The 16298-nt window shown below is 41.9% G+C and overlaps 1 protein-coding gene across 1 annotated transcript in view; it reads right to left on the bottom strand.

Annotated features, from left to right (window-relative positions):
• The window catches only part of IRAG1 (inositol 1,4,5-triphosphate receptor associated 1), a 152985-nt gene that overhangs the window by 135794 nt on the left and 893 nt on the right, over positions 1 to 16298 (bottom strand). The window contains exons 2-4 of the mRNA XM_054969988.1: positions 10489 to 10602; positions 10123 to 10303; positions 8535 to 8596 (exon numbers count right to left, since the gene is read on the bottom strand). Of these exons, the coding sequence (XP_054825963.1) occupies positions 8535 to 8596; positions 10123 to 10303; positions 10489 to 10602 (357 nt within the window). The remainder of the gene's footprint in view (positions 1 to 8534; positions 8597 to 10122; positions 10304 to 10488; positions 10603 to 16298) is intronic.

Here is a 16298-nt window from a genome sequence, read left to right as displayed (position 1 = left end):
GGGCTTCAGCCTTCCTCCTCAAACAAAAATGGCCTAAGGAGGGTGGGCGCTATTTGATCTGCAACTGGTGGCCAAATATAGTGTCTAGATTGGGCATAGTCTGCCAAGTGACCCCTAGCTTTCTATTGGATGTTTCCCTAAGAACAGGGCATCTTGTACTGTTGCTATCCTAGAGGTTCAAACTTCAGCAATGAAAATAAGGAAAGATGACCATAGATGGTATGCAGTATCACATCCCCCCCCCCAGCACATTTTTATCAATCACCTCCTGTTACATCTCCAAGACATCTTTTGGTTTTAAGACAGCCTTACTCTGATAATGTCATTGCTTGCAGCATCTACGCAATATGCTGTTCCTTAGGCTATATATTTATAAAAAATGTGCCACCCAAACTGACAAACCCCATTGATTTCAACAGGATTTACTTCCAGTCAAGGATACTTAAAACTACAGCTTCTACACCATTCTTTAAAAAAAAAACAAGTTAATTTCACCCAAAGCTGTAGAACATCCAGGAACTTGTCTAATCTTCTTAAGATTCTGTTCCTGATTGTGATGAATGTGAATAAACTGGCAAATGTCTGCATTACAATTAATAGTGAGTGACGCATTTTCTGCTTCCGCTCCTAAAAAGATCAGGATATGGTTGACAATGTCTGATATTTTCAAGTGTTAAATTTTACTTTATATCCTATAAATTGTAATGGACTTCTGTATAACTGTGGACCCTTGATTTATCAGAACTCTGACAAAAAGCATATTGTGATATACTAGAAAGTTAGACACAAGGAAAAATGAATTTGATACTGTAATTTACTTTGAACAATTTCTTCTCTGACCTGACAACTCAAGACTGCCCTCTTCTGACACACTTTTACTCACATCTATGATGTTTGCACAAACTCAACAATATTAAAACACTGTTTACAACTTCTAATAAGCAAAGAGAATTTTTAGAACTGTAACATGCATACATTCTATAAATCCTTTATAATCGCATGTTGCAAAGCAAAAAGTGAATGAGTGATTGCTTCCAGGAGAGGTGAAAAAGAGGGAAAGGAAAAACTAGTAAAGAGAAGATGCTTCCTACCCAACCTTCCACCATGTATTACAAGTTCTTGTCAGCTTCCACATATTAAATATAGAAGTCAACATTCAACGATCTCTTGCTGTCTCAGATTGACTCAGAACACAAAGCTACTTACAATTTCTTCCATCAGAGTTTGAAACATGCTGTTCTTCTGAGATTTTATTTCATGTAACACATTTTGAAAGCATTCCCAAAAACATGAAAGTAATGCTTGATATGGAGAAGTATCTTTCTCTTCATAGGTTTTACAATTCTGGTATCAGAGAAAGAGATTAACAGCAGTTATAAAGAGAAAAAACTGAGAACATATGTTCCGGGCACAAAAGATACATGCAGGCATTGAAAAAACTAGCTTCTTTATTAAACTTTAACTTTAACTGCTGATCTCCATCAATGATCATACTATAAGCTGACTCTTTTGAGGGTGGATTGCACTAGGCATCCTCGGGTGCCCACCTGGCAAGTCCACCCTGGATCCAGACCTGGCTGGCAGCTCTTGCCGGCCTTGTTTATCATAGCCTGCACAGCCTCCTGTGCCAAGAGGTGCCCAGCTTAATCTGCCTCTCCTGATGGACCGCAAGGCACTAAGGAAGTCCAGGAGATGCTGCTCAGCACCTGCACAGCACCACCCAACCGCCTGGCATGTGATGCCCTGGTCTGGACACACACCCCATTGCCAAGATGCCTCAGGGTGTTTGGTGATTTACCCTACCTATGCTGAGCAACCCACCCTATTCCTGCAAATTAATTGCGGCCTAACCAGTTTTTACCAGGTCTATTTACACTCCTACCACCACATACATCATGGAGCAGGTGAAAAACAGGACCCTCTTTTGCCAATCTGAGGGAAACCCCAAAAATTCCTGCTCAGCCTCAATTGGTATCCAGCTATTCCCATGATGTATTCAGGGAGGTAGGGTGGGTCAATCTCTGTGGAAAATGGAAGCTGAGGGAGAGGGCAGCTCACTACATCCCTTGCTGCCCCATCCGGATTCCAAATCACAAAGCAGGACTCTCACGGGGGTATAGCCACCAACCAATAGACGACTAATCCCCATGAATCACAGTCAAATACTCAAAATTTCATTATACCACTATATCTAATTAATAAAATGCAAAGTGCTCAAACAATGAATAATAGTGAATCATAACCAATAAAAGTACACTATATCTCAATCTCTTGCCACCGGCACATTCAGAGTAACTAATTTTCACCATAATTCCAAGACAAAATTTCATTCATAAATACACAATGACTAAACATTGCATATACTGAGGAAGAGAGGGAAAGGATATTGGCAGATATCCACCCTATATTAGGTGAACCGGCTGCCAGTAAGAGTGAGGACTGGAATACATTGCAACAGCTACAGAGCAAACAAATGTTGCTGCATGCCTCTTCTCTGAGTGATTCTTTGAGAGCCAGTTTGGTGTAGCGGTTAAGAACGTGGGACTCTAATCTGGAGAACCAGGTTTGATTCTTCACTCCTCCACTTGAAGCCAGCTGGGTGACCTTGGGCTAGTCACAGCTCTCTGGAGCTCTCTCAGCCCACCCACCTCACAGGGTGTTTTGTTGTGGGAATAATAATGACATACTTTGTAAACTGCTCTGAGTGGGCATTAAGTTGTCCTGAAGGGCGGAATATAAACCGAATGTTGTTGTTGTTGTTATTGTTATTAAAGTAACAAGATCCCCTGGGGCTTGAGGATGAACTAGCCCCCTGGAGCTTCAAGTCTCGATGGACAGCAATTTTAAATAAGTGCTCGTTAGATCTTATACGGTTGCTCATTGAGACAGTCAAACAGGAGGCAGACAAATTGAGTGAAGAGGTCACGCGCGACACAGTCACCAATGAGGAACTCTCGGTCAAGATGCAAGAGCTTGAGAAAGAGTTAAGGGCCTTTGAGAACAAAATGAAACACATCAAAATTTAAAAATATCAAAGAGATTGTCATGATTATGCTGCAGGAATGGTCTACCAATGGTGGGAAGACTAGGGGACTGATGCCAATAGACCTAGATACCTCTGAACTATCTGAACCTGAGACCTCAAAGGATGAAGGGACTTTGGAGCAGAATTTAAGAAACTGGGTTGTTCCCTATGAGAATAGGAGCTGTTTTTTAGGTAAAGGACATTGGCTGCCCAAGAGAGGGAAACGTTAGATTTGGTGTTTAATCTGTTATCACGGCCACTAAACGATGTCAAAATGCAAACTCATAAGAACATAAGAACATAAGCAAAGCCATGTTGGATCAGGCCAGTGGCCCATCCAGTCCAACATTCTGTCACACACAGTGGCTAGAAATCCAGTGCCATCTAAAGGACTGTCAGTGAGGCCAGGACACCAGAAGCCCTCCCACTGCCTTCCTTCCAGCACCAAGACAACAGAGCACCACCTCCCCACAAAGAGAATACCATCTATCTCCTGTGGCTAATAGCCACTGATGGACCTCTGCTCCATATATTTGTCCAGTCCCCTCTTGAAGCTGGCAATGCTTGTAGCTGCCACCACCTCCTGTGGCAACGAATTCCATGTGTTTATCACCCTTTGTGTAAAGTAGTATTTTCTTCTATCTGTTCTAACCCGACTGCTCAATAATTTCATAGAGTGCCCACGAGTTCTTGTATTGTGAGAAAGGGAGAAAAACACATCTTTCTCTACCTTCTCTAACCCGTGCATTATCTTGTAAACCTCTATCATGTCTCCCCTCAGTCGTCTTTTCTCCAGGCTAAAGAGCCCCAAGCGCCTCAATCTTTCCTCATAGGGAAAGTGTTCCAACCCTTTAATCATTTTAGTTGCCCTTCTCTGTACTTTTTCCAGTGCTATGATATCTTTTTTAAGGTGTGGCGACCAGAACTGTACACAGTACTCCAAATGAGGCCTCACCATCGATTTATACAGAGGCATTATGATACCGGCTGATTTGTTTTCAATCCCTTTCCTAATAACCCCTAGCATAGCATTAGCTTTTTTTATGGCAGTCGCACACTGTGCTGACGTTTTTAGTGAGTTATCTATCATGACTCCAAGATCTCTCTCTTGGTCAGTCTCCGCCAGTTCAGACCCCATCAACTTGTATTTATATTTTGGATTTTTGGTTCCAATGTGTGTGGTTCCCTCCCGCCCCACCCAGGGATGGTTCCTTGATGCGAAAGGAAACCTGCTCACCAACTGAAGAAGAGGTCCCTTCTGAGGGCATGTTCCCCTTATCCTCAGTACAGTGCCCTGATTCCACAAGATCCTCATTCTCCTTGACAACAAGAACGCTGCCATTTTTAGAGTGGGACACATCTATCCTGTCCCTGAGAATCTTGTCCTCGTGTCTATCTAACTGTCTCCGCTTCTCCAGGTCAGCCACCTTGGCCTCAAGGGTACGTACTCGTTCCCTGAGAACCAGGAGCTCCTTGCAGCGAGCACACATCCAGGACTTCTGACCAGAAGGCAGATAGTCATACATGTGACACTCAGTGCAATACACTGGAAAGCCCCCAACCCCCTGCTGGCATTCTGACTTCATTATTCTGTTTTAGGAATAACACACTAAGAGGAAAGAAAACGGCTATGATCCCCCGGCTAAGAGCCACAGGCCAAGAGCCCTTTAGCTCTCGCCCTTCGGCTCGCGCCAAAGGCTCGCGCCCCTGCCCAGCAGTTGCCTTTTCAATGCAAAAGGTCACTTCCTGCTAAGCACAGGAGGTGAGCACAAAGGGGGTGTGTGGCTTGTACTCCAGCAACCCCCAGCAGCCTTACAAACACACTCACCCTCAAACACAATCAAGCCCAAACACACTCAGCCTCAAAACTACACTCAAATCAACACAAAACTACACACAAAAAGTCCCAAAGCTAGAGAGGACCACCCTTAGCTTCTCAGCTTAACCCACCACAGCCAAGAAAGGCAAAAAGCCCTTACCTCCTCTAGCAGCTGCAGACCATGTGCTCCTCTAAATAAAGGACTTGGATTTGTACCCACCCCAAGATACAGTGCCTTCAACACTTGAGTAGACTTATTCAAACTTATAAGATTATTAAAACTGTGGTGGTATTTTGGGGAAAGTACTATATATACCAGTATGAGGATTCTAGGAAGAAGGTCCACATTTATTCCTAATGTAGTGGACCCTAACATTGAAACCTTTAAGAGGGTACTTTTGAAAGACACCATTGAGCTTGAAAGAAACAAACGCAGAAGATAGGATAACCTAACTAGGTGCAAAAGTATGGCCATTGAGGAATTACCAGAGATCCCAGTATAGTAATCAAGCCAGCAGGCAAGAGGGGTGGGATAGTAATATTAGATACCAAGGACTACATTAATGAGGTGAGACTCCAATTAAATGATCAACACAGTTATATGCCTATACCTTATGATACAACAGAACATACTGAAAACATATTTACTTGAGGGTGCTGCTTTGAAAGACAGACCATGAGTCCATTAGCAGAATTCTTTGATTATCTTTTTTTCTGTAAGCGTTAAAGAAAATGGTATTGAGGATGATATTGCCAGAGGATGGCTCTGGCCATCATTGGTCAGACTAGATTATCTAAAAACAGGCAATCAGAGGGAATAATTCAAGTGTAAAATATAATGCATTCATATCCAATCCAAAACAAAGAATATACCTGTTTTAAGTAGAGTTTATAGTAGCTAGCCAGTGTATCCGAATGATTAATTCACCCATGTGAGGTACTATCAGACAATAAACATCTAGGCGTGAATAAATATGTACATGATAACATTCGTATAATATTTGTATAATTTTAAGGGCACTGCACTGAATTTTTGTCAGTGAAAATGTTTGCTCTAAAGGTGATGCTTTCGGAAAATCTAGAATTTAGCCACTGAAGTTGGAGAGTGCCATCCTTTATGTGCACTGGAGCTTCAAGCAATTTCCCCAATCTGCCCATGACAATCTCAAGAGTTATGTCTCATATTGCTATCGCCTCCAAGCAAAGATGTTGAGTACATTACTTTTTCATTTTGTGGAATGTTTCCAGGATATTTCCTTAACAGTGTATATTTATGGCTGAGTGATGCCCAGAAATAACATTACTTTAAGCAGAGATGGATTACCAGTCAAATGACAAGGAAAAACCTAGTTTGTTCATGTGGGTGCTATGGCTGTGGGGGTGCATAGTCCCTGGCAGGAGAGGAGGCAGTGTTGCTGGGAAGTGGGGAATTGAGGCCTGCCCATTGGCTGCACTACTGCTTGCCCCTCGCTCCTGTCAGTGGAGTGGCACTGCCATTGGCTGGTGTTGGCGGGGTTGTCAGGGATACAACGGGGTGAGTGTTCTCGGCAGCAGCCATGCTGCACCTTGCTGGACTCGTGCGCTGGAGTGGCTCTCCTGTGAAAGTCCATAGAGAGCGGCGTACCAGTGTCACTGCTATGCCCATGCCCGGGTGCAGGTGCCAGGCAGAGCCTTTGGTTGGCCAATGCTGAAATCAGAAGCTTCAATAATTTTACAAGAGAAAATTGTTCATGGTACACACAACTTTAATGCTTCCACACTAAGAAGTATTTAAACAAAATCTAATCTCTATTTAGAACAATCATTTATTCCAGAAGTTTTGCAATGTCCAATTATTTCACAGAAAGATAGCAGTCATGTATTTATTTCCTGTTTGGTAGCAAGTTAGCAGCCAACTGCTTTTGCTCAGTAATTGTCCCCCCTCCTTTCAAAGTCATGTTGTATCTTGCTCAGTTTTCTTATAAGACTATAAAAAGGCGCACGCGCGCACACACACACACACGCGCGCGCGCGCGCGCGCGCGCACGCGCGACTGGAATTATTAGATCTCTGAAACTAGCCTCAATCTCAAGAATCCATCCAATTAATATTTGTGACCGTGAAGCACACATTTTAGAATCTTCAGCTTTTCCTTCAAAAATCTCAGCATCTTCATCAGATAAGAATGATGACATCATGTCTGTGCAAGAAATACTTCATATTAGAGGTCTGCAACACATACGTGTCTTTATCATGTTTTAATTATTTGTTGCTATAAACTAGGTTATTAGAAAAACAAAAAATGCAGACTTAAAAAATGGTCATAAGATAAATAGGCAAATTCTGGCCACAGCAAGGATCTCAAGACAACAAGTTTAGTCATGCCTATCTCTGATTTTATATATATATATAACAGTGCAATCCTGGACAGTTACTCCAGTCTAAGCTCACTGATTGCAATGGACTTGATTAACTTTACAAATGATTGCATCGTACATACCCAATACAATCACTACATCTGAATTTCACCCTTCCTCCAAGGAGCGCAGGAATTGCAATGGTGTTATTCCATTTTATCCTAGCAAATCAATCAATCAATCCATCAATCCATCAATCAATCAATCAATCAATCAATCAATACCTTTATTGGCATAAAGTCCTAGCAAATCAATGATGCAAGGTGAACCGAGAGACAGATTCTCAAAGTCAGTCAATAATAACTGAGAGCCAAGCTACAAATGACGAATTACACAAGGACTGCACATGAAGGGAGTTGCAATGTTAGCCTGGAAGCTGAGTTTTAAAAGAGATAGGAAGGCTTTATCCATTTCCCCTCTCTACAGAGCCCGGGAGATCACTGCTCAGGTTTATTTCCAATTTGCCTCCCAAAGGCTCTGTCAGTTTCACCTCCAGTTCTAGGAGGTGAAGAGGAAATTAACAAACCCACTGAGTAGCCATCTCCCTGGCTCTGTAGAGAGGGGAAATTGACAAAGCCTTCCAATATCTTTTAAAACTCAGCTTTCCAGCTAACATTGTGACTCACTTCATGTGCAGTCCTCGTGTAATTTATCATTTGTAGCTTGGCTCTGAATCTATGGCCAATGTTATTCACTATACCATGCTGGCAAAGGATAGTTGCTTTCACATGTAAAATGGCAACTGTCTGCCTTCATTAGACAAGGGATGTACAGAGTTCTGCTGGATTATTTGGACTACATCTTCTCTTAAGTAGCTAAAAAAAATAAAGAGGCTAGGCCTAGAAAAGCAAGACCTACCATAATAGTTAGCGAACAAATCAGGTTAATGGTTTATCTCGTAGGGCCAAACTAGATTTGCTGGAGTCCTTGTGAATGCACCACCATTTTAAATGGATTTTAAAATGCTGCAAGGGCCTAATCAGACCTGCAGTGCAGTGGGGTGAGGCACTCTTACTTCCCCACTATATCTTATCAAGTATTGAAAGAGCTGAACTTCCCAAACACACATTGCTGTTTTGGCACATGAAAAGGTGCAGGGGGAACAAGACTGCCTCACCTAATCAGGATCAGGACCTTGTTGCATTTTTAAATCACTTTTAAAAAGTGGCAAAGTCCTCGTAGTGGCCTTGAGGATGCCATCACATCTACTTTAGCCTTTACAGTACGGCTGCCAAAGTTTCAGCAGTGTAATGCATGATCAGAGAAGGAAGCTGTCACTGCTGTCACTACTCACGATTATGCTGTAAATTGCCATTGGTAGTAGCCTGGCACTCATCCATTTCAGTTTCTGGAATGCTAGGTTTAAAAACAAACAAAACAAAAATCCCAAGAACTCTTATTGAACTGCATGAAAGCATTTTATAAATCTCCAAAGCACTTGCTAGTTAATTTTACTAAGTTTATGCTACCTAGTTCATTATATCAGCAACAGGCTACATAACTCACACACATCCCAAGATGAAGTGCTACTGCAATAGATTGAAGTAAAACAGCAATAGTCTTATGAACTATGATCTCGGGACAGTACTTCAAGTACATATATCCGTGATCAAATGCTTGACATATTTTCCACAAGTGGAACAACAGTGCAGGCGAAGCAGAAAATTCCATTTTTCCTATAGGTTGAAACACTTGCAGAGGAGTAAGTGAGGGTCAAGCTAGAGGTGCAGTTTTTTAAAGAGCTAGGTCACTCAAGTTCATTGAAGCCACACAACACAGCATGGTGCTATTGTGACCTGGGGAAACAGCTTGAGGGGGGAGCCTCACCTCCCCCTCTAGAGACATTCTGAGGCCATTTAGGCTCTCCTTTATTTTTTTAACAGTCATTCCCCAAAGCTGCTGTGTGGCTACAGGGAATTGACTTGGGTCTGAGGAAGTCAGATGCAACTCTTTAAAACCCTGTATGATTAGCTTGACCCTGTGACTTGCCGGCACTGTGTTGTATGTGCAGCTCCTCAAGTTCTCAGAATAGTATAAGGTAAGCATATACAGTTTAAGAGTCAAAAGAGACTTCAGTTTCATTCTCATTTCTGTGGAGATTTCCACCAGGAGAACAGATAGTTGGGATAGGAAAACAATCATAAACATCGCTAATTTTCTAGTCAAAGTTTTATAGGAGATTTAATAAGGTGAAAAGGAAGCACTAAGAGGGCAGCATCTGCAGAGATAATCAATAGTGGATGAATGAGGAGGTGCCTAACCTTTCCTACTCCTGCCCATTCTCCCTGGCAAATGCTCAAACATTTTCTCCTGCAGCCAGGCTACTTTTGGTCTCTTTATACTACAGAAGGGAGGGGGAGAACCACTAAAAATATAGGAAAGAATCTACAGTCACATTATGTTCCCTGCCATTCCCAGCATTTTGCCCTGCAAGTGTTCTTGTCCTGTTTTAGTGTTACGTAACAAACATGGGACTTGGCAGGAATCCTGTGCATTCTCCACAAACTGTAGCTGTGCTGCTATGTGTGAGAGCTGTGATTGCCACATTACAATTTGGAGTTGCTGTTTGTGCCTTAAAAAGGTGCTAAGACCAGAGTCAGTGGAAAACAAACTACAGCTTCTTCTATACCATCCCTTTCATCTTTATCATTAAGCATCTCTAGTTTCATCCTAAAGCAAGCAGGGAATAGTAGAAACAAAGTAAAATGTAACACTCTGCAACTGCATTATCTCCAAATAACTCAGCACATTAGAAAGATGCAAGCCATTACTTGCATCTCTGGATCGTCACCTGGTACCTCAGCCAATGACCGTAGCATACATTCTGCCTCAATTAGTAATGCGGGTAGAGGAGGAAAGGATCAAAGTGAACTTTCATTTACCAGTCTTGATAACAGATGGTAATCCATTTTTTCATAGTTGCAAGGAATGTTTGTTTATCAATGAGAACATTTTGCCTTTCAGGGTCCAGCATGTTATAGAGCAACAGCAGTTTACTGTTCTCATGATTATATCCTGTAACATCTTCCACATACTTTATAAAAGCAGGTGTAGGTACTATTCCTGTTTTTTTTTTAAAAAAAGCAGAGGTGGCCAATCAGACACAAATAGGCACAAATTTCCATGTATTTCACATCTTAAGAAATTCTACTGTAAAGCTGCAGGTGTACAAACTTCTACCAACATCAATGAGATTCTACACATATAATTGCTTGCAGGATCAAGATTTATAGTAGTATCCACCATACCTGTTCCTTTGGTGTTGCAAACTTCAAAAGTAATATTGATTAAATCATCTTCTGAGCAGTCAGCAAAACCTGACATGTTCTCTATGAATTCATCAGCTGTAGAACTTGTAATTCCTTAAACAAGAAACTGTCCACTAGAAATTATGTCAATACAGTATGCCAAACTATCCCAGGGATCACGAAGCAGCCTCATTCAGTACCACCTTCGATCTTATCTTTTTGGCTGCGAGTGAGAACTGAGAGACTCTATAGGACACATGATTATCAGTGTCAGATAACAAAAACACAATCTTCTCAATTTCAGAGTATGATGGTTGTTGGGGGTTTTCCGGGCTGTCTTGCCGTGGTCTTGGCATTGTAGTTCCTGACGTTTCGCCAGCAGCTGTGGCTGGCATCTTCAGAGGTGTAGCACCAAAAGACAGAGATCTCTCAGTGTCACAGTGTGGAAAAGATGTAGGTCATTTGTATCTACTCAGGAGGGGTGGGGTTGAGCTGAGTCATTCTGTAAGAGTTTCCCAGGGTGTGGAATGCTAATGGCGGGAGGCTTCACTGTATCCTGAGGCGGTTCTTTTGCATATGGATTGGTGCTTGATGTGCTAATCTTCTCTGCAGGGCTATTGTCTGCAGGGCTATTGTCAGAGTATGAGTTTGTCACTAGTAGGATTCTGGCCAAAAATTTAGCTCTGGGTACACTATATAATGGACAATAAAGTAGGTAGTGGGAAAGGTTCTCCACTGTAGGTAATTCACAAATGCAGGTGCGATGTTCCATAGGGGTGTGAGAATAACGCCCTGCCAAAAGAGCTGTCTGCATCATCTGGAAGCGCAGAGCAGTGAAAGACACTCTGAGGTTGTAATGAAAAATACTGGCTAGGTAGGGTACTAGAAATCATGTGTAAGTACAGTCTTTCTGCTAGTCAGCCTCTGAAAACGGTATGCATTTACAATTGTATCTAAGCCAATAGTTGTGTAATTTATCCACCAACTAAGGAATGGAACTTAAAATCCAGGATTCATTAGTACTAAACTCTAAGCCCTGTAAGGCTAAGATTGCTACACTACAATGGTAGTTTGTAATGAGATTTTGTAGCATAAATTGGTCCCACTAAATATGGTTGTCAACTTCCAGATGTGGCCTGGAGATCTCCTAGAATTACAGCTTATCTCCAAAATTTAGGGATCAGTTCCCCTGGGAAAAATGGCTGCTTTAGAGGGTAGCTTCTATGGTATTATACTCCATCAAATTCCTTCCCATTCTCCAGATTCTGCCTCCCTAGGCTCTGTTCCCAAATTTCCAGGATTTTTCCAACCCAGAGTTGGCAACTTTACTACTGAAGTATGTGATGTAACCCCAAATTTAAAACATTTAGTACCTGACAATTCACAAATGTTGGCATACTCAAAGCCAAAGCCAGGAAGTCTCTGCCACTAGAAATTGTAAGTTATAGCACTGGGAGCGATAGGTGCACAGTAACTAAAGTGCTCTGTTTAGTCCCAAATTTCTCTACATTTTTGTATTTGCTTCTTGCACAGTCCAAATTGTCCAGAGAAACACCTCTGCTACCACCACCCCATTCGCATTCTCTCAGCAAACAAGAAAATTCATTTGCTAAAGTAACATGTTCTTAAGGGTTTAAGTAGAGATACTTTATCACATGCTCCACTCACTCATTTGCAACATTTATAAAGTTGACATTTGCAAACATTACAGTTTCAGTTAATAACTTATTTTCAATGAGGAAAGATAAAAAGAAGTATAACTCTGGGAATACTTCAGAGTCTAAAGCTTTAAAAAAAGCCACAGAATCATGAAGGAGGATTCTCAGATAACACTATACCTTGTAAAGAGAACTGTGGCTTGTAATCCACAGTCATTACATTCAGAAAGTTTTCTTTGGTTTTTCTTTTTTCTTCCTTAAAACCTAACTCTCTAAAACAAGGGGCTTAACACTTATGCTATACCTTTAAATTTTCAAAGAAACTAACGTAAGTTATTTTGTCATAATCATCTACAGACAGGCTTACAAAGGGTTAATAAGAAGGAAAATACGAGTTATAATTTTGCTTAGAATTACATTTGTGTACATTGCTGAAAGAACAATTGTTACAGGAGCACAGATTAGTTTATATGTAAATAAGATATCCCTGAAAAAGAAACTTTTTTTGCAAATCAAGCATAGCTTTTTAACACAATTATCACATATAAATTAAACATTAATTTGCAGTTATGGGACAGAAGAAAGAGGATTTACTTACAGAATACTTTAGTTTTATAGAGGCAAAAACAAAATTATAAACCTCAGTGGCTTTTTTTACCCTTAAGAAAACCTACTTAATTAAAGCAGCTTCCTCCTGACCCAGACCCGTTGTTACCATAAACAACCCCCTCCTGAGATTTCAATTATATCTTCCTCTTTACCCTAAGCTGACCATTCAGAGACTTTTATGAAAAATAATGATTCTACAAGGTATATCTTTATAAAGCCATCCATAGTTTTGACTTAGCTGTTGTGCAATGAAATCCTGACTCAGAAGTTCCACTTAGTAGCATAAGAATACATCTCAATAAGGGTGTTTAGGATTGCAGCTCTGATTGGAATACATTTGTCAAACATTACTAGAAATAATATTATTTAAATAACAAATCTGAATCATTCATAAAATCAGGATTACCAACAGGTTTAGAGGGGAATGTCCTGTCCCTTTAGCAGAGGCTTAACGTTTGCAAATTTTTGCACATCAGCCTGCTATTCAGGGCACAAATACAGACCAGGCTATTTTCCCCCCTTTGGTTTTCTAGTCTGAACGTGTTTGCAGTCCAGCGTCAAAAGGTGAGGGGCTAAGGGAAGGCAGCACACAGAGACAACTTGTTGGAATTAAAAAGGCCACAACTTTATTGGTTTACAGCTTATGGAGCCTTGGCAGAACATAGGGCATGGTGGATCCCAGCATTAGCTGATCTGCCTGCCAGCCAATGACCACCCTCACTCCTTCAGCCTGCCTGATGGAGGAAAACACAGGATGACAGGCTGTTGGATTCCACATGGGAGCAAACCTCTGTGTGGATTGCCCTACCACCTGGGAGTAAGCATGCCCCAGCAGCCCCCGACTGGGCTTGTCTCTGCAATGTACTACCCACAAGATCCCTTAAGAAGATCCCCAAAAATGGGGAAACTGGGTTCACAAGCCGATTTCCTCCAAAAGGATCCATGCCCAATGCCAAAACTGCTACAAGAGGTGCATGACATCCTTGCCCAGCTCCTGCCAAAGCTCATAAAGCTGTAACCAACCCAGATGTCCATCTTAAATACTGTGTAACAAAACATCCTGTTCTCAACTTGACAGGTGCACCCAATGGGATGAAACAATGCCTCCAGCCTGAGGAAAATGTGTGTTGCGAGATCACAAAGCCTCCCTCTCCCAGTGCTACCACAAAGCACCCCCAGATCTGGTCTCCTTATTCTTGACCATGTCGATCTTGTCCAAGCAAACTATCCCCCCCCCATCCCAGAGGTTATACAAGTCCAACTAGAAGAGCTAAAAGCCAGGAAAATATCCAAGAAGAGACTTCAGGTCTGCCAAGATTAACCTTGTCAAGTCTCAGACCACAATGCCCAGACAGTTCCCCACCAAACTGGATGACTAGGGCCCCAATCTTTGGTACCAAAGAGTCCCAGAGCATCCCTCTGGTGCTGATCCACTTATTTATTTATTTCAAATTTGTATTCCACCCTCCCTGCAAGCGGGCTCAGGACAGATAACAACATATTAAAAATACAATTAAAATACTTGATGACAATGGCTCCAACCCACCAAAGAGTTTTCCCCATCTTGATGACACTGGGTAGAGATCAGCTCAATACATGAAACTGTGTCTGCAGATCATAACCAATTTGCAGAGACTACAAAAGATAGAAATCAGCAGAGAGCCTCAATTGTCAATGAATGCCATATGAGCATGATTCTGCTTTCAACTGCAGCCCAGAGCCAGTTTGGTGTAGTAGTTAAGAGCAGTAGGACAAGGCGTCTGTACCCCATCATCTGGAGGATGCAGAGGCTTACAGGATAGTATGAGAAAGCTATTTGCAGAGAATTGGCATTAGCACACACGTTTGATACAAGCTGTGGATCCTATTAAGTATCTCAATCTAAAACATTCCTAGAAATTAGAGTAATTGCAAAGGCTCTTCTTTTTGTTTGTTCAATATTTGGTTAGATTAAAAGAAATCTACCACTGATTATGCACTTGGGGATTGGTATGCAGACTGCAGTTGTGACAATAGGTCACACTTGACAATGTGATTTCAAATAGATGGTTGTTGTGGGTTTTCCGGGCTGTATTGCCGTGGTCTTGGCATTGTAGTTCCTGACGTTTCGCCAGCAGCTGTGGCTGGCATCTTCAGAGGTGTAGCACCAAAAGACAGAGATCTCTCAGTGTCACAGTGTGGAAAAGATGTTGGCAGGTCATTTGTATCTACTCAGGAGGGGTGGGGTTGCCAACATCTTTTCCACACTGTGACACTGAGAGATCTCTGTCTTTTGGTGCTACACCTCTGAAGATGCCAGCCACAGCTGCTGGCGAAACGTCAGGAACTACAATGCCAAGACCACGGCAATACAGCCCGGAAATCACACAACAACCATCGTTCTCCGGCCATGAAAGCCTTCGACAATACATTGATTTCAAATAGTTCTCTTATTTGTCTACTCCCAAAGTTCTATTATTCTTTCATTTAAAACAAATAAAAAAATAATGCACACAAAAAAAGAGTGGCAGGACTATAATCTGGAGAACTGGGTTTGATTCCCCACTTCTCTGCTTGAAGCCAGCTGGTGACCTTGGGTCAGTCACAGCTCTTCCAGAGTTCTCTCAGCCCCACCCACCTCACAGGGCGATTGTTGTGGGGATAATAACAACAAAAACCGCTCTGAGTGGGCATTAAGTTGTCCTGAAGGGCAGTATATAAATCAAATATTATTATTACATTGCCCAGATGTGGGGAAAGGGGAGGCCAAGATCCATGGCAATAGTAGCCACCTCAGTCCTGAAAAAATGAACCCCAGATTTAGAGACATAGAAATGTAGGAACGTAGTGCTGGGAGGTATCCTCAAAAGGTCATCTAGTCCAACCACCTGCACAGTCCAGGGAATCCTCAGCTTCCTCCTCCCACTTTCCTGGTGACCCCCTGCTCTATGTCCAGAGGAAGGAAAAAACTTCCAAGATCCCTGGGGCCAATCTGACCTGGAGGAAAATTCCTTCTTGACCCCAAAGTGGCCATTGGTATTACTCTGGGTACAAAAGAAAGGGCCACAAGAGCTGACCACCGGCTCACATTTCCTGGCAGGGAAACCTGTGGTGGCCAAGCTGGATCTGAGAACAGAAATTAATCAAAACCTGATAGCTGAATACACAGAACAGATGTAATGTTTTCCAGAATTTTTGATCTGAGAATGTAGGTGCTTGGCTGAATGTATGGTAGCAACAAAGGAGCTACCTGTATTGCAATGTAACACTAAATTCAAACATTAGAAAGCAGTACCTCCCCCGCACCCTCACCCAAGAAAGTACAAGGTTACATTGTATTTTACTGTGTGCACAATATAGTTCTATGTGGGCTGTGTTATCCAACCCCTGTTGAGTCCTCTGGTCTGTAGTGTAGACTATCAGTATCAGGAGAACAGATGTACAGATATACAATTGTGGTGTGAGTTAATTGTGAGATCTATCCTATACTGGAGCACAAGTTCATGGGAATATTTGATGAAAAGGTTAGGAATCCTGAGCTATTACATGCTGAAATGCAACAGG

This window comes from Eublepharis macularius, chromosome 2 (genome assembly GCF_028583425.1).
Source record: "Eublepharis macularius isolate TG4126 chromosome 2, MPM_Emac_v1.0, whole genome shotgun sequence".
NCBI classification, from domain to species: domain Eukaryota; kingdom Metazoa; phylum Chordata; class Lepidosauria; order Squamata; family Eublepharidae; genus Eublepharis; species Eublepharis macularius.
This window is presented reverse-complemented; position numbering and strand designations above follow the sequence as displayed.